This window comes from Mixophyes fleayi, chromosome 6 (genome assembly GCF_038048845.1).
Source record: "Mixophyes fleayi isolate aMixFle1 chromosome 6, aMixFle1.hap1, whole genome shotgun sequence".
Lineage (NCBI taxonomy): Eukaryota > Metazoa > Chordata > Amphibia > Anura > Limnodynastidae > Mixophyes > Mixophyes fleayi.
This window is the reverse complement of record NC_134407.1, coordinates 138,356,416-138,379,385: the sequence shown is the minus strand read 5'-3', so window position 1 is coordinate 138,379,385 and position 22,970 is coordinate 138,356,416. Positions and strand designations below refer to the sequence as shown.

Below are 22,970 nucleotides of genomic sequence, written 5' to 3'. Positions count from 1 at the left end.
GACAGATTACACAATGGTAAATATACATTAAAGATATTTAGAGTTCAGGTCATAAGAAGTGTTTTGTGTTTGGTCTTCTATTAATCTACATTTCACCAGCAGGAATCTGGTATCATTGGATAAGCAATCACTAGTTATGATTAGTATGAGATTAATACTCAAAATACTTTACACCAAATATGTTACTAGGTTAGTTTAAACTGGATTTTTGGCGATTTCCTGAAGCAAGACAAGTACACAACTGTTGGAGTGAGTTGCCCTCACCTTTGCAGAAGCATTGTTTGAATCGGCATATGACCTGCATTGTACTCATCTTGAACCCTGAACCAATGAAGAATGATCTTCGTGTCATCTTTGTGTACATTGTGACAATCACTGTTTTCTTTCAACCCAAACTGTATAAAAACAGGCCACTGGGCACAGTAAGTCTTTCTACACAGACTTCAGGATTGATGACTGTTACTGGATCCAGTGTGTAAGTATGTATCTGTTAAATTTAATGTTATGCAATTAAATCTCTTTGAATGCATTAGACAATGTGATTCCAATGCACAATCTTTATTGGCGACAATAGTTATGGACATAACATAGCCAACATCTTAAGAGGTCGTTAGCGATTAAAGCCTACAAACATTGCTGTAGAGGTATCTTCTGATCCCTCACATCATCTTATCTGCTCTCCAGTCACTATCACCATGGGACATAGCTAAAGTGTTTGTTTACCAGGACAACCATTTATAGTGACCTTTGTACCAGCAGAACACTTAATAAATGTTCACGCTCTCATTAACTTTCGTGATAAGGAATAAAAATGATCGTGGCAAAAAAGTTGTATATAGCAAATATGCCCCTTAATGTCTTTTTATGGAGATATCTGATGTCTAAGGGTCTGAAACCTCTGATTAAAACATAGAAACTTGCTGAAATGATGACATGCGCTGGTTCTGAATTTAAATAAATCGTTTGGAGTGGTAGAAGTACCCATGGCGTTCCCAATGAATAGATTATGTACTTCCTTTATACAGGTGCTCCTGGGAGAGCATTGGTGTGCATTACACCCTTTGCTCCCCATGTTTAGGAAACTTTGTACAAACTGCAATTATTCAGCTTACAGACTCAAGGTAGTAGTAGGATCATTGTTATTACTGGGAGTGAACTTTATTTTAGTAATTAAAATATTCACAAACCAGCTAAAAATCAGATACCTCTATTCATTGCTAAAAAATAATGAGCAAAGCATAATTTTTGCCATTTCTATTTTACAATAATATTTAATTCCCTCACCCTGCGCTGTATGTTAGAGGATTTATTTTTACAGTTATGGTTTGATCATATTAAACTGGATCTAGCTCAGCAACACAATCTGTTGATTAGGACACCAACTGAGTTCTCAAAAGTGGTTGCTTCATGTACAACAGCACAGCCTAGTGTTCACACCTGCCAATTATATAGCTACAACAGCTGTGTAGGGGGTTTGTGTTAAACAAGGGTGGACAGAGGGACAATTTCAGTTTTCACATCACACAGCAAAAAGAACCATCACCTGCAAAAATCCAGTTAGTTACCGGTTTAAGTGTATGTGAACGAATCAGGTCCAGAATAACATTTTCTTCACTCTTGCTTGACTTATTCTGGTCACATTCCTAAAATAAGATTTAGAAACTTAGGGTATATCCAGATGAATATAGGTTTATAAACGCCACAGACTTTTCAGCTCGTCACACAAAAGTGTGAAGATTAACAAAAAAAAAAATATACTAGTAGATCCTATGACTTTCCAGAAGGAACACACTTCAGTGGAAACTGGGAGTGCAATGCAGTTTAAGCTTTGATGTCTACTCAAGATTTGCTTAGATCCCTCCTATTGTGCTACTCTCCTTGAAACCCCCTATAGGCCGGTGACTTGGCCTATTCTTACACTTGATAGTTTACACAAAAACTAACCTAACTCTTAGATCAAGTGCTAGAGCTGGTGTAGTGCCAAGTTGGATCTTTTCCCACATATTTTGGACTTGTCCCATCACCATTCCCCTCTGGTCAGCAGTCTTCCATGTACGGTCTAATTTGTCGAATCGGCCAGTGTCCTGGATCCAACTGTAGGACTGCTTCACATTTATTGACATATGGCAGGCCATTTACTACTACTCCGTCAACACCCCTTATTGCACAAGTTTGAAAACCAATGAACTAGCTTCCATAAGAAATTTATTGGTACAGTGCAATACTGCTATAGGACTGAAAACCAAGGAAGGGAAAGAGTCAAATCTTTTCTGTAGCTTGTAGTGCAGCTTTTAAGAAATGTCTGAAATAGTGTGTGCACGTGCAAGACCAAAAAAAAAAACCATCCAAACAGCCCTGACTAAAGAGATCAATCACTGCCCTGTACAAAACATATGGGCCTATTTATCAATAAGCCCCTTAATCTAGCCATAAGTAGTATTTATCACTGTAATAAGTTCCCTTTTAAAGAGAATTATGCATGAGCAGCTGATTGATACTTGGCTGCCCTGCCAATACTTACTGGAGCAATAAAGTATTAATGTGGAGAAAGCAGGGTGAACCCACTTAAAACAGCCAAGGACAATTCCAAGCACCCTGCATATATACAAACATATGTATATTGTGCTGCAGATTAGGCTTCTTTCATTCAGTCAATAGGTGCACACACACTGAGAAGTTGTATGTGAAATAACTTTTGTAATAAACAGTGCTGTTATCTCAACATACAGAACACAACATATCTTACATTTAAAACCAATATGAGAACAAACCAGAACATTCTCTGTACAACAGAGTACTTTGCTATAACAGATTGACATTAAGTTTAGGAACAGCTCCACTTGCTCCCAGTCCTGTGTAATCACTAAGGTGACATTAAGTCTTAGTCTGTTGCAGTATCTCAACACCCCTTCTCAATAGATGAGGCTTAATCCACAAGACACATCTTTCTAGATAGACAAACATTATAGACTTTCTCCAGAAAATGGCTTGGTGAAAATATTTGCAATCATGTTGGACAATATTGCAAGTTAAGACCTTGTTGCTGTAAATCCCTCATATGGTACTTCACATCGATGTGCTCTTTGACATATTTGTGCCAACTCAAGACATCCCTGGTTATCCTCCAAGATTTCTGTAGGTTCTATTTGCTGTCCCAAGTCAGCCAACAATTGCCTTAGCCATAGCATCTCTTTACTTGTATAAAACCAGAATGTTGCAGCAGTGGATGCAAGTGCTAGCTGATTGCTCACTACTTGTCCGACTGTTAGCCCTTTACAAAGTAGAAATAGGTACCCACGTGTGGACGCCGTCATAGGTACTCTAGCCCAATATGTGTCCACATTTCTGGTCAGATTACATTTGCTGAAAGTTTAAGTTGATGGTTCCCTTTAAGTAATGTATTACTCTTAACGTCGTTCCAGTCCATCCAATTTGATTTGGGGATCTTCCTACTGCTGTAATAATGTCAGGTCCGGTAACAGTAGCAACATACAACAAAGTAAACAAGTAAAGATTATTAGCTTTACTTGTGATTGTTTTGAAACGGTTGTTAATTTCTTCTATGCAATTGGTTTCCATAGGAGTTTTGCATCCCAAATTCCTCTATGGAGTTCTGTATCTTGATTCTGGTTTAGAAGATTTCCACTTAGGCTATTTGGACACCTAAGTAGTGTTATACTTGCTAGACCTTGTTTCAAAATCCTCATTCAGAACCTATATAATTCAACTGCATCCCCTTCTTGCTCAAAACATACAAGATCATCCACATAGTAGGTAAATCCATCTGTCGGATAGTCTCAGTGTATAAGCAAGGGTCTGCTTTGCTTCTCAAAGTCCTTCTGTATGAGGTTTTTTTTATTTTTGTGTTCTGGGCTCTTGCTGCCTGCTTCAGACCATATATACTTTTCTGAAGATTGCATATTAGGTCTGGTCTTTGAAGATCTTTAAATTCTGGTGGCTGTTCCATGTAAATGTTCTCCTTGAGCTCACCATGCAAGAATGCCATCTTGACATCCAAGTGTCTTAATTGTATCCTTTTGTGGCCGCTATTGTACGAGTAGTCCTGATAGATAGTAGTGTTTTACTGCTGGAGCAAATGTCTCATCGTAGTCATGTCCATATTTTTTGTGGATACCCCTTTGCTAGTCTGACTCTCTTTCAATTTTTCCATCTGTGACTTTGAATGTCCATTTGCAGCCTATGACTCTTCTTCCTGCTGGCAGTTCTGTTTGAAATCCATGCATGACAACCAGGGGCGGATTAAGGGAATGAAGGCCCCTGGGCTAAGGGGGGGCCTCCATTCCCCCGTGAGGGCCCCCCTCCCCAGTGATCCGAGCTGCCCGCCCCCTGCCCCGCCACTTACCTCCTTCTCCAACGCTCTTTACTGAGGAGATCTCGTGAGAGTGAGACTCACGAGATCTCCTCAGTAAGGAGACTACAGCTCGCTGGAGAAGGACCGCAGTGAAAGTGCTCAGCAGCACTGATCACGCCGGGGGCGCCCCCGCCCTGACCGATCAATACTTCTGCTGAGCACTTTCAAGGGCCCCCTGGATGCCATAGGCCCCTGGGCTGTAGTCCAGTTAGCCCTATGGTTAATCCGGCTCTGATGACAACCTGCTATGGACACTTTTTCCTTTTTGCCACTTCTATCCATTTGTCAGCTATTTCTTCCCAGGACGCGAGATCACAGATTAAGTTAGCTCCTGGTAAAGCACCTGTGTGAGGTGCACAGGTGCTTTACCAAGGGCAGGCTGGGGCATCTGCATACCACCCCCCCCCCCTTTAAAATGTTCCTAATAGACTGCCGAATTGAGTCTTGCCCACTGCAAGCTTTGAGGTGTGCTTCTTTGTTAGAAGGCTGAGCAGGGATATAGGTTCCGTCAGACTGTTCTATTCATTGTTTGTTTAGCCGGCCGTCTGACGACATGCCAGGCAGAGGGACACTGAACCATTACCTACAAATGAACAAAAGGCTTGGCGGCTATATTCCAGTCGCCATGACTGACTGCTTGGCTGCCAAATCCCACTATTCAATCAGAGTGGTAATACAGACTCTAGTGGTTATTTCCAATTGCCTTCTAAAAGCTTTTGGGTTACTGCCTGGCTGTAAACTGGAACTATTCACTGTACCATGTAAATTATTTTAAATAATAAAATAGAGATGATAAAATATATAATATTGGGCCCAAGTGATTTAAGAACCCGCTAGGGGGATACCAACCCTGGTATCTTCCCAAATAAGTTAACTTTACCAGGCGTACGCACACGTGCGCTTAACTGAGGCTGTTACAGAGAACATGAAAATATATATTTTAAAGCTGTGCACTGACCCCTGTGTTTTGGTTGTTACAGGTTTTACCCCAAAAACCATGGAATATTTTCATTTTGGATTGATTTAAAAATTGTGAAAGCTAGGTTAAATAGGATTTTGTGCTATTGCTCATATATTGCTATTTATAGCATTAACAGTCATTTACAGTCCATTTTCTAGTGACCTCTTCACAACTGTCTAAATTTTCCCTAATTTTGGCCAAAGTCTGCAGAGAGCTGGCTAAAAATTAATGACAGAGTAGCCTCAAAAATACATGGAAGTTTACTAGAAGATAATCACAATAACTCACATTATAAAAGTCAATGTTTCGGTCCTATATTTAGACCTTTGTCAAGACAATCACATAAAACAGATAAGACAGATATATGAGAAAAAAAACCCCACATGTTTTACAAGTGTTCTGCTATGGTCATTGTCTAGCTACATACTCTAAGGTATCATGTCAGATGATATCTTTACATATGCCTTTCATGCTTTCTATGTAGCTTTGAGCACAAAGTCAACAAAATGGATGCAGACATTTTTTCTATAAATAAGGAAATGTATTTAAAGAACAAAAAAAAGGAGATATTTTGCAATGATATGCGGACTGAGGCAATGGCTCCCTTGTATTCCCAACAAGGCACACCAAACAATATGCACCCTGGAATGCATAAACCGTAAGTACAAACTGGTTTTCACTATAACAACCAAACAGTGATTCCTAGGCGAGTTACTGGGACACCAGTGTGTATTCCCATGAATACCCAAGACACGTACCAAGGAGGTACAATAACACCTACACTATCAAATGCACACTCTGGTGATATGCGTTCCAGCTTGAAACGCATTAACTGAAAGTGTAATGATGCACTTCCTGTATAACAATATATTTTACCAACAGGGTTATCACCAGTAACAGAAGAGCTATTGACAGAGGTAAGCCTTTCATGAAAGGGGCAAAGAGTACAGGCAGATATCCATCACTTTACACATTCATTGCACTAATAACTAGTCAAGAGCTGGAAGATTAAGAAACCTATTCAGTCACTCTTTGGGGTGGGACAAAGGATCAAACATTTTCTAAAATGAAGAAAAGGAGAATCTGCAGCACCTTTTTTCCCTTTGCACTCTTTCATAAATCCCCTCTGCTATAATGCAAGTTGAGGGACTTTTCTTTATCCACTTACCACACCCTAGACACTTTGCCGAATATCATCAGTAAGTCCCAGCTCACCTTCACTGGTCGCAGGCTGTATCTCTTGGACCGGATGTCATTCATCAGCTGCTCGTATGGAGTAAGTGTGTATTCTACAGGCAGTGCATTGTAGGTTCTCTCCTTGGCACTACGGAGGCTGATCCCAAGATGGAGCTCATTCATTACAGTGCTCCACACAGTGCACTATGACAGAACATGTACTGGATTCAAAATTGCAGGACAAATACACCAACAATAAATACTAAAATGTGTCAGGCTTACCTCGACTTCCCATAGCAGTACTGTTAAAGAGCAAGGTTTAATAAAGTATTTTCCCTATAAATCTATATAAAAACCATCTATACAAATATAACCCATATGCGATTCAAAAATGTCTACAGTCTGTACATACCATCTCTTTTACCACTACATACACACTGCAGAACTGGAACATTGTTCCACCGTTAAATGACATTTTAGTCTGGTTTAAAACTCAAATTAAACAAAACAATGTGCTTTGGAACGATAGCCGTTCATCGTGGTAGCATACACACCAACGCAATATCGGGCCGAACGGTTGTTTATCATGTGATTGGCTGAAAACATTGTAGTGTACCCAGTCTAAGGTCTGCTTTCTCTAAAGAATTCTTGTTAGGTTTAGTGAACTGTAAACAGATACCATCAGATTTTTTGGGGGAATTTAGTAAAGCAGGCATATATACATTACTGTTCAAAAGCAGATTTATACATTTTAAAAATTACAGAGAAGAGTGTAAAAAGGAGAACAAAGATAGTTAAACATTTTACCAAGTTCTCATCGATAATGAGGGAATACCCTTTCAAATCTTCTTTAGGACTCGATCTCTTTAAAGTCTGAAGAGAAAATAAATAAAAAATAAAAAAATATAAAAAAAAGAGTCAAACCTTTTTCTTGAAGACTTGTGTTTACTACTTGCCATAAAGAGATGCCTAATGAGTATATAGAGTGATTGCATTGCACAACATTGAGAACAGACAGACCAGCCATTCTGTAATAAAAATTGCATTTAGGTCATAAGACAGAACTAATAAGTTGTCTTTACTAGAGATGTTCACTGACCCCTGTGTTCTGGATCAAGTTCATGTGTTGGTTTTGGCAGAAAATGTAAAAAATGTAAAGATTTTAAAATTTCAGACAAATATTCCTCTTTTTTGTTCCTACATTATTGTTAATGTCAATAACACTAATTTCCAGTCATTTGAAGTCAATGTTGACCACTTCACAGGTCACAATATTATTTTCAGACACTTTTGGACAAAGACTGCAGCGACCTGGTTGGATGCCAAGCGACAGATCCACGGCAAAAAACAGCAGGTCATAGCACATCTAGGAAACATTGTCACACAGCAGTGGCAGAAAAGAAAAGTGGTGCAAGATGGAATTGTCCTTGGGCCCTCCCACCCACTCTTAAGATATTGAAAAGGACATCTACAGCTTAATAAAGCAAGCACTCCAGCGGCAAGGAGTGCAACTTTTGTGACTGAAGTGCTTGGTTTGTTTGGGATCCCACAAAACAAGCTACCAATAGCTTAGCTGCCTTAAGCCCAACAATGAACTTTACATTATTAAACCATGTCTGCTTGTGCTGTATCTTTAATCTCCTTCTCCTCTCTGGATACCTCCCTCATCCCTGAAGAACTGCCAAACATATGTAGACACAGGAATGGATATTAAAATGGAATGGCATTACATCTGCTTCAGACAGACTGACATGGAACATGTGGGCAGCATGGAATCAAGCATGTTGGAATACGCTGCATTGAACAGAGGTTTAAAACAATATATAGATGCAGTTGGGAGACTGTACTTAGATTAAAACGTGACCCCCCGGATGAGATCCCGAATCAGAGAGCTTGTACATGAGATACACTGTGCTTCAGAAGAATACTACAGAGGATGCCCTGAGGCAGGATGATAAATATGTCCAGTTTAAAGAACAGCTAAGAGACCTGAGAAAACAAATGGGTGTGTCACTGGCTCCTGCAGACTAAGATTTGGAAGAGGAAGACGAGGAGATCGCCATCACCCAGAGCACACGGCCGGTACAGTGAAACTGAAAATGGCTCATTAAATCAGTTATGCTTTCTTTGATTGCGCCACCCGTTTCTTGGATAACTGGTAATTCTACAGCTAAAAACATGGCGATAAGCACTGACCCCCTGGAATGCATGCATTTATCAGACCAAGACCAATCAGGGGTGCCCAGGTAGGTTGGAGATAGTGAACTCGGTGAAAAACAAAGTATGTGGTCACATGTACAGGAGAGAAGCAATTGAAAGCATTGAAAACAAACTTCAGCCTAACAATATTATTATTAGAGATGCTCACTGACCCCCTGTGAAGTGGTTTTGGATCTGGATTAGCTTCATGTTTTGGTAAAACCACCCTCGTGTGTTTTGGTTCTGTATTTTTTTTTTTTTTTTCGAAAAATTGCAAAAATCACATAATTTTGCTTTTTTTTGTTCCTACATTATTATTAACCTCACTTACACAAATTTCAAGTCATTTGCAGTAAATTTTGACCACTGCACAGGTTAAATTATTTTCATACACTTTCAGACAAATACTGCAGCGACCTGGCTGGATGCTAAGCGACAGAGCAATGACACAAACACGCGGTAGCACAGTTAGGACACATTTCCACACAGCAGTGGCAGAAAGGAAAAGTGGTGCAAGATGGAATTGTCCTTGGGTTCTCCCACCCACTCTTATGTTGACTCTAAAAAGGACATGCACACTTTAACAAACAAAGCACTTCAGCCACAAGGAGTGGCACTTGTGTCTGAAGTGCTTGGTTTGTTTGGGCCCCCACAAAATAAGGTAACAATGGCCTTAAGCCACCCAAGGTAACAGTGCAGTTAATGAACTCTACTGTGGCAAGATGTTGTCATCATCATCATCCACAGCCTCATCCTCACCCGTGTGTACATCATCACACATTAATTCATCACGCTGGAATCCATCATTACAGAAGTCTCAGTATTTTGAAGTAATTGGTGGGAAAGGCCTTCCTCTTGGAACTTGAAATTCATTTTTATGAACATCATCTTTTCCACATTTTGAGAAAGTAGCCTTCTATGCTGATCACTGACAAGGTTCCCGGCTGTGCTAAAAACTTTCCGAGTACACACTGGAGGGTGGGCAGCTTAGGTAGTGCAAAGAAAGTTGGTACATGGGTCTCAAAATTACCTTTTTTCCCTCCCAGTATGTAAAGGGACTGTCTGATGTGTATTTCTATGCTGTCGTGATAATAATCCTCCACCAACATTTGGATGCCGATAGTAGGATCAGGTGGAGTTAAGGGAGAGGTTTCAAGTTTTTTGGTCAATTCTTTTAGACCAGATGTCAAAATTTCATCTGCGTCATCCCTGGGTCTCTTGGGAAAGCCAAGTTTTTTCCTAGAAGCAGTTGAGTGAGAAACTGAAGGAGGAGACGCCGTTCTGGCATGTAACACTTGAGCTGTCATCTTGCTCACCAGGAGCTCCTTGCATCCCTTCAGATCTGGGTCAGTTGGAAACAAAGAGATTACATAGCTTTTAAACCAAGGATCAAGCACAGTCACCAAAACGTAGTGATACGATTTCAAGACTTTGATAACTCTTAGATCCTGGCGAAGCGAATAAAGTACTTGATCTACAAGTCCGACATACTTAGCTTAATTGCTTTGTTTCATCTCCTCCTTCAGTTTCTCAAGCTGCTTTTCCAAAAGTCTAATTAAGAGAATCACTTGACTCAAGCTAGCGGTGTCTGAACTCACTCCACAGATGACTACTTCAAATGGTTTCAGCACCTTACACAACATGGAAAGAATTCTCCACTGCACTTGATGAAAATACATCCCCCCCTCCTTTGCCAATGTCATGGCTTGTGGAGTAAGTGTGGATGGCTTTTTGCTGTTCCTCCATACGCAGAAACATCTAAGGGGGGGGGGGGGGGGTACGGGACGACAACTCCATCTTGTCACCACCTCTAGCTTCAGTTGGTGGCACGGCATATTAAATTGCTCTTGCAGCTGCTGAGATCTCCTGCACGCTGTTGCCGAATATGTCGATATTTTACGGGCCACAGACAGCATCTCCTGCACGTCTCTGTCATTCTTTAAAAAGCTCTGCACCAAGTCTATTGTGTGAGCAAAACAGGGAATGTGATGGAATTCACCCAGCTGTAATGCTCTCACAATATTATTGGCATCATCAGAAATGACATATCCTGAGGAAAGTCCAAGTGGGATAAGCCACGTTGCTATGACACCCCTTAGTAAGATAGATTGTCAGCTGTAAGACTCTTATTGAAGCCGGTGATACACAGAGTAGCCTGCCTCTGACAATTGTGACATACATAGGTACATGCTGCTGCTATTCCTGCTGGTGAAGGCGAATCACCAACCCAGTGGACTGTCACAGTCATATAATCTTTAGTATGCCCAGTTCCACTTGTCCACATAACTGTGGTTAAGTGTATAGTGGGTAGAATGGCATTTTGTAGCCCAATAATTACATTTTTACGAACCTCCTGGTAGAGGTGAGGAATAGCTTTTCTACTGAAATGGTGTCATGATGGAATTTGGCAACGGGGACACAAGACCTCAAGTAACTGTCTAAAACCAGCTGCATTAATAGTGGATATTGGACACAGATCTAACTAGCTTAGTCACCATGACGTTTGATCCGCTTTGCGACTGGGTGACAGCTTTCATACTTGCTTCCTCTTGCAAAGGATTGTTTAACAGTCAATTATTGTAAATTACTAGTAGTCTTTTTATGCTTCTGGGATGAAGATTCACCCCCAGCAGCAGCAACAGCGGGACCAACGCTCAAGAATTTTTCAGAGGAATCAAGGATAGTGGAGGAGTCATCTAGCCTTAGCAAGTTGGATGCAGGACTAACTCCGATCGCTACTGAGGATGTGGATGAGGATGGTGTTGTGGGTGTAGATTGCAGGTGTCGGGATGCAAGTGAGAGAAGGGTCTTAGCTGATGATGGACTGCTTGTTGTTATTTTTTACCATAACTTTGATTTTCCCAACACATTGCCATGAACCTGCGTCAAATGGCGTAACTTGGATGAGGTTCCTAGATGGTTAAGGTCCCTCCCTCGACTGACTGTGGCTTTACATACAGTACAAATGGCTAGACAACTGTTGGCAGGATTTGGGTAGAAATAATTCCACACAAGTGGCTTTTTTGGTCTCATGTCCAGGCATGACAATGGCCTTCTTATCACGTGCTTCTACCGGTGCAGGACTTACACAAACATCATCCTCATTAGCGCCCTCATTGGCTACACAAATATCCCCCTAATCCTGTTCCAATTCCAAAGTGGCTTCCTCAATTGGTGTATCACCGGCTACACTCGGGCTGTTCAACCACACATCTGCAGAAATGCTGAAAGAGGCCTTCTTTATGGATACACTATCAGAATGGTCACGATTACACATAGCACTCGTGCATAGACTCTCCTCAGGGATCGGTGTCATTTCCGAATCGGAGCATATATTTTCCTCTAATGCCTTACGGTTTTCTTCCAGCTCGGTTTTTACGCGCAACAGTATTTGGGCACCACTTTTGGAGTCCAAATTACTTGGTCACGACTGACCTTACAAGAAGATGCTTCAGTAACAGTTGCAGAACTCGCTCTCAGAGAAAGGCGAAGGCCTCATTCTTTCTTTGCCACTGCGTGTGTAGAATGGTATGTTGGCAATTTTTTTTTCCCGGCAGATAACTTTACATGGATTCCAGCTCTTTCTTCACCACGGTAAAAGGTGTATTTTTGATGTTTTTTTCCCCTGACTTTAAAAGACTATGTACTTTTATATAGCCTTTACCAGATGGCGTACAGGGATTACCATTATCAGGACTGGTAGCAGCAGCTGCTTGCTGCTTCTGTTCTTCTGTGTACTGCTGTGAATCCATTTGGATAAGACCCTACACTTTTTGGTGCAATTTCAGGAAAAAAAAAGCCTGAAAGTACTAGTATATTATATATTTCAGCAATGACAATTAGCAATGGAGCTCTCCAACACCGCTACCACCTCCTCTTTCACTTCTGTAAATTTGCTTGCCCAACTGCTCTACACTCTATCCTACCCCTTCTGTATCCCTCTCTCAAATGGCGCTAGATCGCCGTGGAGGGCGGTATTTATAGACTCCAAAACTCGCGAGATCCGTCAACGTCACAATGACGTTCTGCCTTGTTTTGGAATCCAAAAAAGTGCGAAAGTACCCAAATCCCCTAAGTTCTGGTGTGTTCGGTTTCCGAGGAACCGAGCCTGAGCATCTCTAGTCTTTACCAGTTACACTATCCTTGTAGTGTGTAGACTTGCAAACTATTAGAGTGTCTGCTCGATCTGTCTACTGGATAATTTGCATTGCCATTAGAAGAGGCAATACTTTTAATGGCAGTCAGATGATACATATGTATTTTTATAAAGATACAAAAAACATTCAATGCTCAGGGGCAGGGCAGTAGGTTTCATGGGCACCAACATTTACAGAATCATAAAATCATCAGCATTTTCATGCTGCAAAATATTTTTTAGTTCCTATCATGTTAGCAGACCTAATGATTTATCAGTATTTGTTATTTCTATTGTATTCTATAGATTTGCATGTGCAGTATCTTGTCTAATGAATGAGAAGGGACCATTTCAATTACAGCTTGAGGCAGCAGAATAGTCCCAAGCAGTTGCTGAGAAATGTCTAACGGAAGAGTACTAGAAGTTTATTTGAAATGCAGTATCTTATAACTGCTGTGATACTGTAACAAGATGTGTAAAACTTGCAATGTGATGCCAGATTTGAAAACCGTTAAACTACAACATTGAATCTAGTCTCCTTGGTTCTAAATTTCAGGAGGTTCTGCCTATCTCCGACCAGGGCCATCTTTTCCATTGGGCACGATGGGCAGCTGCCCGGGGGCCTCACGGGCAAGGGGGGCCCCATAGGCACGGCTCTTAATGAGAATAAATAATCCTGCAAAAGAAAAAACCTGCAAAAAAAACCCACAAGGGTCACTGAGCAAGTACATCCATCTATATATATCTATATCTGTATACATCTATCTATATCTATATCTATATCTAGGGGCCTCGGTGCACTGCTTTGTCCGGGGGCCCATAATGTTGTTAAGATGGCCCTGTCTCTGACTCACCGTCACTTTCCGCAAGGTGTATCTCTTGTACCGGATGTCATCAATAAGGCGCTCATAAGGAGTAAGTGCATACTCTACGGGCTGTGGGTTATAGGAGCGCTCCTTGGTGCTACGAAGGCTAATCCCAAGACGGAGTTCATTCATTACGCTGGTCCACAGAGAGCACTGTAACAGGCCAAGTAAAGTCAGTCAGTATCCCAGATACACATAAGAGCAAGGATTTGGAGTTCATTACTTTCTTACCCAGTTTTCGCACATGAGAAGAGTGTCATTTGTCAGATCCTCATTCGGATCCAGCTTCTCAAAGGTCTGCAACAAAGAAAAGTGTTACATTATGATAATGGAGATTGACATGTACAAAACTGCCCTGACCAGCCAATTATAAGTAAATCAAGTCATGGCTACTGCAAACACATTTTATTTTTATAGATGTTTCTGCTCCATAGAGGCCCCCGATGCAGCTTAATAATTTTCCTTGAGCCCTGCATGAGAACTTTAATGCCAATCAAAATTGAATGTCTAGTTTTAGGCAGAGGTCACAGTAATCGCTGATCCAGAGAATCCCTTAGAACAGTGTTTCCCAAACCCATTCTTCAGGGCTCCCTAACAGTGCAGGTTTTCTGGATCACATGTGACATAATTAGGACCACCTGTGGATCTGTTACAATGTGTCAGTCAGTAATGAATACACCTGTGCTCCAGCAAGGAGATATGGAAAACCTGCACTGTTAGGGAGCCCAGAGGACTGGGTTTGGGAAACCCTGCCTTAGAAGGTTCCAATTACAAAATTGTTACCACTTCATGTTAAATCTAGTATGAAAGCCCCAGAAGCACATGTGTGCCTGTAGAAGAAACCACATAAACAAATTGTTACTGAAGTGTGTGTTAGGAGGAAAAAGCTTCTAGGAGCCTCCCAGTTAATTTTTGCATTAAACAAACACTGTCTACAGTCCAAGACTCATTTAATAGGATTTGCCTGATTAAATGAACTTTGGCTTTAGCAAAATGGGTGCAGTTATTGTTCTTGCATACATATTTAGAGGTTTTTTGTTTTGACCAATGTTTTCTGTGAAAAAAGAAAATGCGGTAAGTTTCCGTTACCTGTGCTCCTCTGCAGTTTCCTGGCAGTGATGTGTGGTGTGAAGCACTGAGCGAGTAGCATACACCAGTTGTCTATTTTAATCACACCTCCTAACTGGGAATGGACATTTTGCAATGTCTAGCACTTTTGAAGTGCCAAGTTGAGAGTTCCTGAGAAATGTGATTTTGCTAAGCCGACACCATCTTGTTGCCCTATAGCCATTTTGTTCTGTTATAGCTTAAATACAAATTAGATGCAGCTGGTTTTGTAAGAGTAATTCATTATTTGCAAGGCTAAGCTTATAACCTTGGACATACCAGACAGGAGATAAGCAACCCCCCCTTGTGGAGTTTTCCTGTCTGATAATGAGAGAATATAGTAGCATCTGTGTGAAAGGAACATGAGTGGTTAAAAACTTTTGGGGCGTAGTTTTCTGCAATATGTGATTTTTGCTATATAGATACTTGTAACTAATAAAGCAGAGTTTATTGTACACTCAAGCCATGCAGTGTATTTAATTCTTTCCAGCTGATGAGCTCATAACTGATAGACTGACACTTACAGGTGAACAATCTGAATTAGATTCGACATTACCCTTCTCCCTTTTCCTCCTAACACCCTGGTAATAATAAAATAAATAAATAAATATATATATATATATATACACACACACACGATTTACTTAACATACGTTATTACATTTATATACATTGTACATTTCTATTTCCATATCGCTGCAAAGTTTTTATTTCTGTTTTAATCAGAAATCCTGCTTTGTTTCCTCGGGATTGACGAGGAGGGGGGGGGGGGGGGGGCATAACACTGCTGTCTTTTGAATCAGGAAAGTGGTAGTAAACAGCCCTGGATCATTGGAGCCTTTGAGGTGGCTTTACCTGATAGAGAGCAACACTAGTCAGAACTAGTTTCTCCTCTTAACACTCCACCCAAAACCGTCAGTGTACTTCTGAACAGATGATCCATATTTGCTTCTATACAAATATTTGCACACTGAGTGAAGAGAGTCACATCTGGAGGCCTCAACTATAAAATGTTCGATGTACGTTTTAACACTTAAAAGTAGGGTGTAACTAGGCATTTATGGGCCCCATATACAAAAATAGAAAAAAAAAAAAGTTACACATGGGACTTTGTCAGGGGAGGTGGCCCACATAGCACTGTACCTTCTTTGCATGAAGGATCATGTCCTAAGATAAGCTTTCTATAAACTTGATTGCTTTACTGCATTTGCAGTGGAAGAGAAATGCAAGACATTCTGTAACATGGCAGAGTGCATATTACCTGCTTTGATCGCTCTATAGTTTGCAAGAGTTTGCAAATATCCTTGTGCTGAGCAAACTGGATGCGACAGATTGCTGTGTAGTGAGCGGATGCTTCAGAAGGAACGCACATTCTTTCAACACACTCCTAAAAGACAGTTTTTCCATGTTATTTGGGACTGCATTAGCAAATTCAAATAAGGTAATAGACTAGGGGAGCTGGAAGCACCATTATAAGTACTAAGAGGGAATGCAACTGCTGTCTACAGGTAAGAAGGTCCTAGCATCCAGAGGACAGGTTGTGTAGTATCCCAGGGCTAGAAGCAACTCTGTCCGATCTACAATTTTGCATTTTTAATTTCAATGGGATAGAACACAAGAGCTGCTCTGGATACAACATCTGGAGAGAAGATTAAGAAAAAGAAAAAAAATGTTACCAATAGATTAAAAGGGACTAGTAGTCTGCCAGAGTGAGCTAAATTGGATACAATAGTAATAAGTATCATATTTCACTTGAGAAGGTTTTAGCCTAAAATGTGTCAGAACTGTGTAATAAATCCCCAATAGTGGTCTTGGTAAGATGGATAATATACCTTAATAACATCGTTCAGCAAGAACATTTGCCAGTTGCCAGTGGCGGAGTCCCTGATGGCAGAGTTGAGTCCCAGCATGCAGAGAAGCAGGTTGTCGAGCGAGTCACCCAGCACACGCTCTATTTCACTGCTGAGACCCCAGTCCAGAGCCGTGTACACAGCCTTACCCAGCCACTCAATAATCTACAGGACAGAACACAGTATGGGCAACAGAAAATACACATTTCATTTGTCACGTTCAGGGATATTCTAAGAATTGGGAGGTTCCACCTATGCCTGCCATGTTCTCCCAGGCTGCAGTACTAGTTGGGCCCCAGGCTGCAGTACTAGTTGGGCCCCAGGCTGCAGTACTAGTTGGGCCCCAGGCTGCAGTACTAGTTGGGCCCCAGGCTGCAGTACTAGTTGGGCCCCAGGCTGCAGTACTAGTTGGGCCCCAGGCTGCAGTACTAGTTGGGCCCCAGGCTGCAGTACTAGTTGGGACACTGGGTAGAGGGAATTTTGTCTGCTGTCACAGCAATTAAAAGTTGCCCAATCTCTGCCACTTCAAAGGAAGTGTGAAATCAGGATGTTTGTGTGTATGGCATCCCAGAACACAGTCACAATACAAAGAACATTCATGCCACACACTAATCGGTTTATTATTGTGAAACAGTGAAAAATTATTGGAGTGTCAAAGAATATTTGCTTTTGTAGTATTTTAAACAATAGTTCTATTAAATCCTCTTTCACAATAATAGCCAACACATGTAAAACAGATAACCCTGCACCAAATTAGTACAATGCCCAGGGTCTGTGCTTCCATTAGGTGAATTTAGTATAAAATGGTTATGCATAAAACACTGAATGAGTGGTAGCATTAAATACATTGGATGAGTGACCTCACACAGAACCCCACACAGTGCCTGCCACCGACATGTGATGTGCTCAGCTGCCTCTTCTCAATGTGTTAGGCTGGGAGTGTGATGTCACAGCCAAGCACTGCTCTCCCAGTCTGAGGAGCAGAGAATGCTGCCCCCCACCTCCCGTCAGTTAAGGTAAGGAACAGCAGGGGGGGGGGGGGGGGCACAAGGGCTGAAGTGCAGCCTAGGGTGCCTTCAAGGCTTACGCTGGCCCTGCCAAAGTGCTGTAGACAAACATGGAGGGTTTGGAAATTTGCCATCTCTTCAATTTCCCAGGTGTTCGTGTTCAGGAATCAGTAAAATACATCAATACAAAAATGTTACCTTTTTCTCCAAAAGATTTGAGTCGTGCTCAACTAGAATCCAGACCATGTAGCATTCAGTAGGGGTTGGGGGGTTGGGGGGAGGGGAGAAAGTAAACATTTAGCTTAGTAAACATTTACAATTAGCAAAGTTTAGTTAATAAAATTCACAGAATCAAACGTTTAAAATGAAACACCACTGTTTAATTATTATTATTTTTACATGGCATAGGCTTGAGAACTTCATAAATTCATTTTGAACCTATGTCATATACTTTTGATTAACAATAAAGCCTATTGTTAATCTTCAAACCAAGACATACTGAGGAGCAGGAGATGAGGTGAATGGGACCAGAGCAATCTTTAGCCAATCAGAGCATTAGAATGTTGACAGCAACGTAAGATTTCAGATCAGAAAACTCTGTCTCCATGTGCAGGCAAGTTTGAAGTGGGAGTTGCTTGGCCAACACATAGCTAAACCGAACATTTAAAAATTATCACAGGGTAGTAGTGGGAGGAGCCGTTCACACTGGTTAACATCCCAGAACTCCTTATTGGCAAGAAGTGCATTACATGTATATACCTACTAGAAGTCATGATGATTTCTGTAGTACAGTTTTAGTTTTCAGAAGTAAGGTGGTGCAATGCCTACTGCAAAAGCAGGGAAAAGGCGCACCATAGGTGGATTGGAGTAAGGAATGTGACTTGATTTTTCCAGTAAGGAATGATAATAAAACCAAAAGGAATTGAACATAAAGTGAGCTACACTGGCACAAAACGGTTGCCTCCACCATTTGTAGGTGAGGTGCACCTGAAAGATGTATTTTAAAGGGACATGCTAAAAATAAAGCCTTAAATGTCAGACATACAAAAAAAACAAAACCCACATAAATAAAATGGTACAACCATATCGGAAATACTTTATGCAAGAGTCACTGTTTGGCAATTAGCTACATGAATCCCACCATTGATTACCAGTATCAACATTTTTGACCACAAGAGCGCTGCTCAGTTTAAGTTAAAACATTTTTATCCCATCAAAATTTTTTATATCTTGTTGATTATATGTAGAAAACAAAAGGAATGTCAGTCTTAAACAGGATATGGGGTGATATATAGGACAATATTATATCCAATAGTGTTCCTATAATAATTCCCCAGCAAGAAAATTAAATTAAAGCAGAATTATGCATATTAAAATTCATACACAAGCCTTGGGAAGTACAAAGAATAACTTTGCAACAGCTCCCTCTAGTGGATAATATGAACAACATAACATCAAGCATATATAATTCAAAGGGCTTCATAATTTTGAAAGTTAGGACTCATTAAAATATGCACTCACTGAATGATACCTCTTGCAATTCAGGCGCCATGTTTAGTTATTTTAATATAAATGGCCAATTCCACTACTCTAGTTAATTTAGGTGAATCAGGAAGTATTCTGTGCTAAATAGTTATAGAGAGTAGTGGAGCATGGAAAAGTGGTTCTCTCGGTCACCTCACCCCAAATAACAGCATGTGTGTTCCACTTACCAGTAGAGGGTGCAAAGGACACAGTTCCATCCTGGTGAACATAGATACTTTCTATACCCCTCAGAGTGGGAAATTGCCCAGCTCCCAGCATAGTTTGCTTCAGTTTGCAGCTGCATTGGTAGCACAGAGCCCATGCCTGCTCCTCACTGATCGGTTGTCCAGAACTATCTAAAATCTCTTTCAGTGTCACTTTACTGTGACGCACAGAGGGTCCACGCTCATTCATATTACACAGTAAGGCTCTTTCCCACCCTATGATTGTCAATGTATTCCTCAATCAGCTCAATACTCTCATTCCCATTTGGTTTTCACCAGACTCCATCTAATCCCTTCCTTCTTCTTATAGAGCACAGCAGAAGTCAATTTCTACATTTCTCCAATTAAGACACACAAAGTTAACCCTTTGCAGGCTTTGTGGTTTAGTGGCACGGTGCACTAGATTGAGGGATGCAATGTAATGTCATGCCTGCCAACCCTACACTGTTTAGTTTTTACACTTATTTTACAGTTGCGTTAATCTGGGAATGGAGCTAAAGGCTTCAATTTAACATTAATTAAGCAACGCCACTTTAATGCAATTGGAAAATAAGTGAAAAAATAAAAAAGGTGCTATCATATTGAGAAATGAGTCAAATTGACACATATGTAATTATTCTCCTTGTTACCATAGAGAGAATACCTGAAAATATGACTTGTACAATATATAACTGGCATGAAATGACTTGTTTGCACCTTAAGGGGATATATTGAAAACATATACAGTTAATTTATGAAAGTGCAGCATGAATTCTGTTATGTGATATTATGCACCTAGTATTGCACAAATTAACCTAATTTTATAAGGAGTTTTGTTCTGCAGAATGAGACTGTTTAGACTGTTTAGATTAGACAAAGAGGTGGAGAGGGCATATTTAGAGGGAGAGTTCTCTCCTTTACTAGAAGGTGCATAGGTTGTAAGCAGGACCCTCTTACCTCTCTGTCTGTCTGTATTACCAGTATTGTTTTATTACTATATTTGTTCCCAATTGTAAAGTACTATGGAATTTTCTTTAGCTATATAAATAATAATAATGTTGACGATGAGGATGTTGGTGAAGGTGCACACCCATTTCTCCGTAATAGCAGCCAATTAGATTCTAGCTTTAATTTTCTAGACTATACTAGATAAATGATATCTAGAATGTGATTGATTGGTATGGACAACTATTCTACTTTTCCTTTTTAGAAGATTTGATAAATCTGCCCCTTGATCTTTCCATTACCTGTGAGGTTCTGGAAATCGGATCTCCTTGCTGCATTCTGAACCTTACAGTAGCACTTGTGCTGAAAAGCACATTTCTATGCGCACGTCTATCAATGTAATAAAATAATTAAAACATACAATATGGCACGTAATAAAGACAGAGGGGTGAATTTAAAAAGTTGCGAGTTTCTGGCGGGTTTTAAAAGTGGAGATGTTGCCTATAGCAACCAATCAGACTCTAGGGCCTGATTCATTAAGGATCTTAACTTAAGAAACTTCTTTTTTCAGTCTCCTGGACAAAACCATGTTACAATGCAAGGGGTGCAAATTAGGATTTTGTTTTGCACAAGGGTCCTTAATGAATCAGGCCCCTAGTTATCATTTATTTAGTATATTCAGAGACTATACTGAGCAGTACTTCACAAGAAAAAATTGTGAGGGAGCATTGTTTTAGTCCCCCCTGATTTTGCTAGTGTCAGCCTAGGCTGGCAGCAATTGGGTTAAGCTGTGGGGGGCATGCTTTTCTAAAAAATACTAATTTACTGACGTTTTGTTTTTTATTTTTTTCAATGTAGCCAGCAGTAGTGTCGGTGGGGTGGCGGGGAATGGAGGGGTCATTCGATTATTTATTTTTTTATTTTTGACTGTCGGCGGCAGAGCCAGCAGGGGGGAATGCACTTGTTTATTTATTTTTTCTTATGTATTGCTGGCAGTAGTGCTGGAATTGCCGCTTTAAATTTAAGCTTTCATTTTAACTGTGGTGACATAATGAACATGTCGACCATTCGAAATGTCGACATTTTAACTGTGTCGACATTCGGGTTGTCGACAGTATGGTGTCATTATTCTGAATGGCAACATTTTCATTGTCACCATTGTGACTACATCCCATTTTCTACAGCTTCGAGGGGACCCTTCCATACTACTAGTCTGGGGGATAATAACAACAACCCCTATGAAAGATGCCCCCCAGCAGCATAGCAGGCCAGCTTTTTTTTTTTATAGTGGAGGGTTGCCCTCCCCCACCTCATACAATCTCCCCCCATCTGCCCCCCATATCCAGTTCCCCTCACCCCCCCTCATGTCCATTCCTCACATGACACCCCACCATCTAATAGCCTGCAATACCTGTCCCATCCCCCTTATGCCCCCCAACTAACACCCCCATGCTGTTAGCCCTGTTTCAATGTTATTTTCACAGAATTCCCTTGCCCCCACCCTGTTATTTCATCTATTTGATGCCAGGCCAGCTTTATGCTATGGGCCTGGCCTCTCTACCCTGCCCTAACCCCCCTTTCCCTGGCCAGCTGGATCTCACTTGGCCGTACGGGGCAAGCTTCCCCCACACTCAGCCAACCCCCCAGCTTCTTGGCCCTTTCCCCCCGGTGGCCTTTGGTGATGCAGCCTCTCACTCCCAAACCCATCTAGGCAACCCACCTCAGCCCCAAGCGCAATGCCCACCCTAACTTCTGCAGGCCTCCACCTGCCAGTTATTTCCAGCAGTTCAGTTCATAGATATTCCCAGCATCCCAGCCAGACCAGGCCCACAACACTCTTCCTCTGTTCATGCTGCCAAGGTGCCCTTGCCAGCCCCTGGCTTAGTCCTTAACCTCCCCCTCTCCCCTCGGGTCCTCCCAGGTGACCCCCCCCCAATCTAGGCCAGTTCAGCCTTACAAATATTGAAGGCCACTAACGTCTCTTCTATATCAGTCCCCCAGGAACACAGCACTCAAGACATTGTGGTTTTCCCTGCTGGAGCGACATCCAGGGTTGGGATGCTACAATAAACAGGTCCGGAAGATCCAGCTCCAACACAATCAACATCGGTGCAGAGGCCGCATCTGGCGAGTATGAGAGTTTTGATTCTGCACTTTCACACACACAGACCCCCTTTAGACAGCACAAGTGAGGGTTCGTCAGACAGAGAACAGGGACTGCGTAAGTTAATGAAAATAGTACACGTGCATTTTGGTGGGTCCAAAGTAAGGATGAGCGGGCTCGGTTTCCGCTAATCCGAGCCCACCTGAACAGTGCGGATCCGACGGGATCCGAGCACCGTTTGTGTATTTCCGGCGCCCAAAAAATGAAACTGAGGCTCTGACGTCCAAGTCTCGCGTCAGATCTCGCGAGACTCGGATTGCATAAATTCCCCGCTAGCGGCCGCCATTTTCATTTGGGCTGTGATCAGGGTAGAGGGAGGTTGTAGGGTAGTGGTACTCCTGCGTGATCAGTCCAGTTGTGCTTTATGCTTGTGTCCAGTGCTCTGTCCTTGCTGAGTCCAGTGGTGCTTTATGCTTGTGTCCAGTGCTCTGTCCTTGCTGAGTCCAGTGGTCCTTTTGTCC

At 41.4% G+C, this 22,970-nt stretch overlaps 1 protein-coding gene across 1 annotated transcript in view; it reads right to left on the bottom strand.

The window, feature by feature from the left end:
* LOC142160404 (protein spire homolog 1-like) overlaps positions 1-19,678 on the bottom strand; it is a 29,939-nt gene extending 10,261 nt beyond the window's left edge. The window contains exons 1-9 of the mRNA XM_075215303.1: positions 19,386-19,678; positions 17,872-17,903; positions 16,649-16,831; positions 16,078-16,203; positions 13,941-14,006; positions 13,698-13,862; positions 7,317-7,382; positions 6,549-6,713; positions 1,566-1,643 (exon numbers count right to left, since the gene is read on the bottom strand). Coding sequence (XP_075071404.1) covers positions 1,566-1,643; positions 6,549-6,713; positions 7,317-7,382; positions 13,698-13,862; positions 13,941-14,006; positions 16,078-16,203; positions 16,649-16,831; positions 17,872-17,903; positions 19,386-19,611 — 1,107 coding nt within the window. The 5' untranslated portion in view covers positions 19,612-19,678. The remainder of the gene's footprint in view (positions 1-1,565; positions 1,644-6,548; positions 6,714-7,316; positions 7,383-13,697; positions 13,863-13,940; positions 14,007-16,077; positions 16,204-16,648; positions 16,832-17,871; positions 17,904-19,385) is intronic.
* Positions 19,679-22,970: the final 3,292 nt, after the last annotated feature.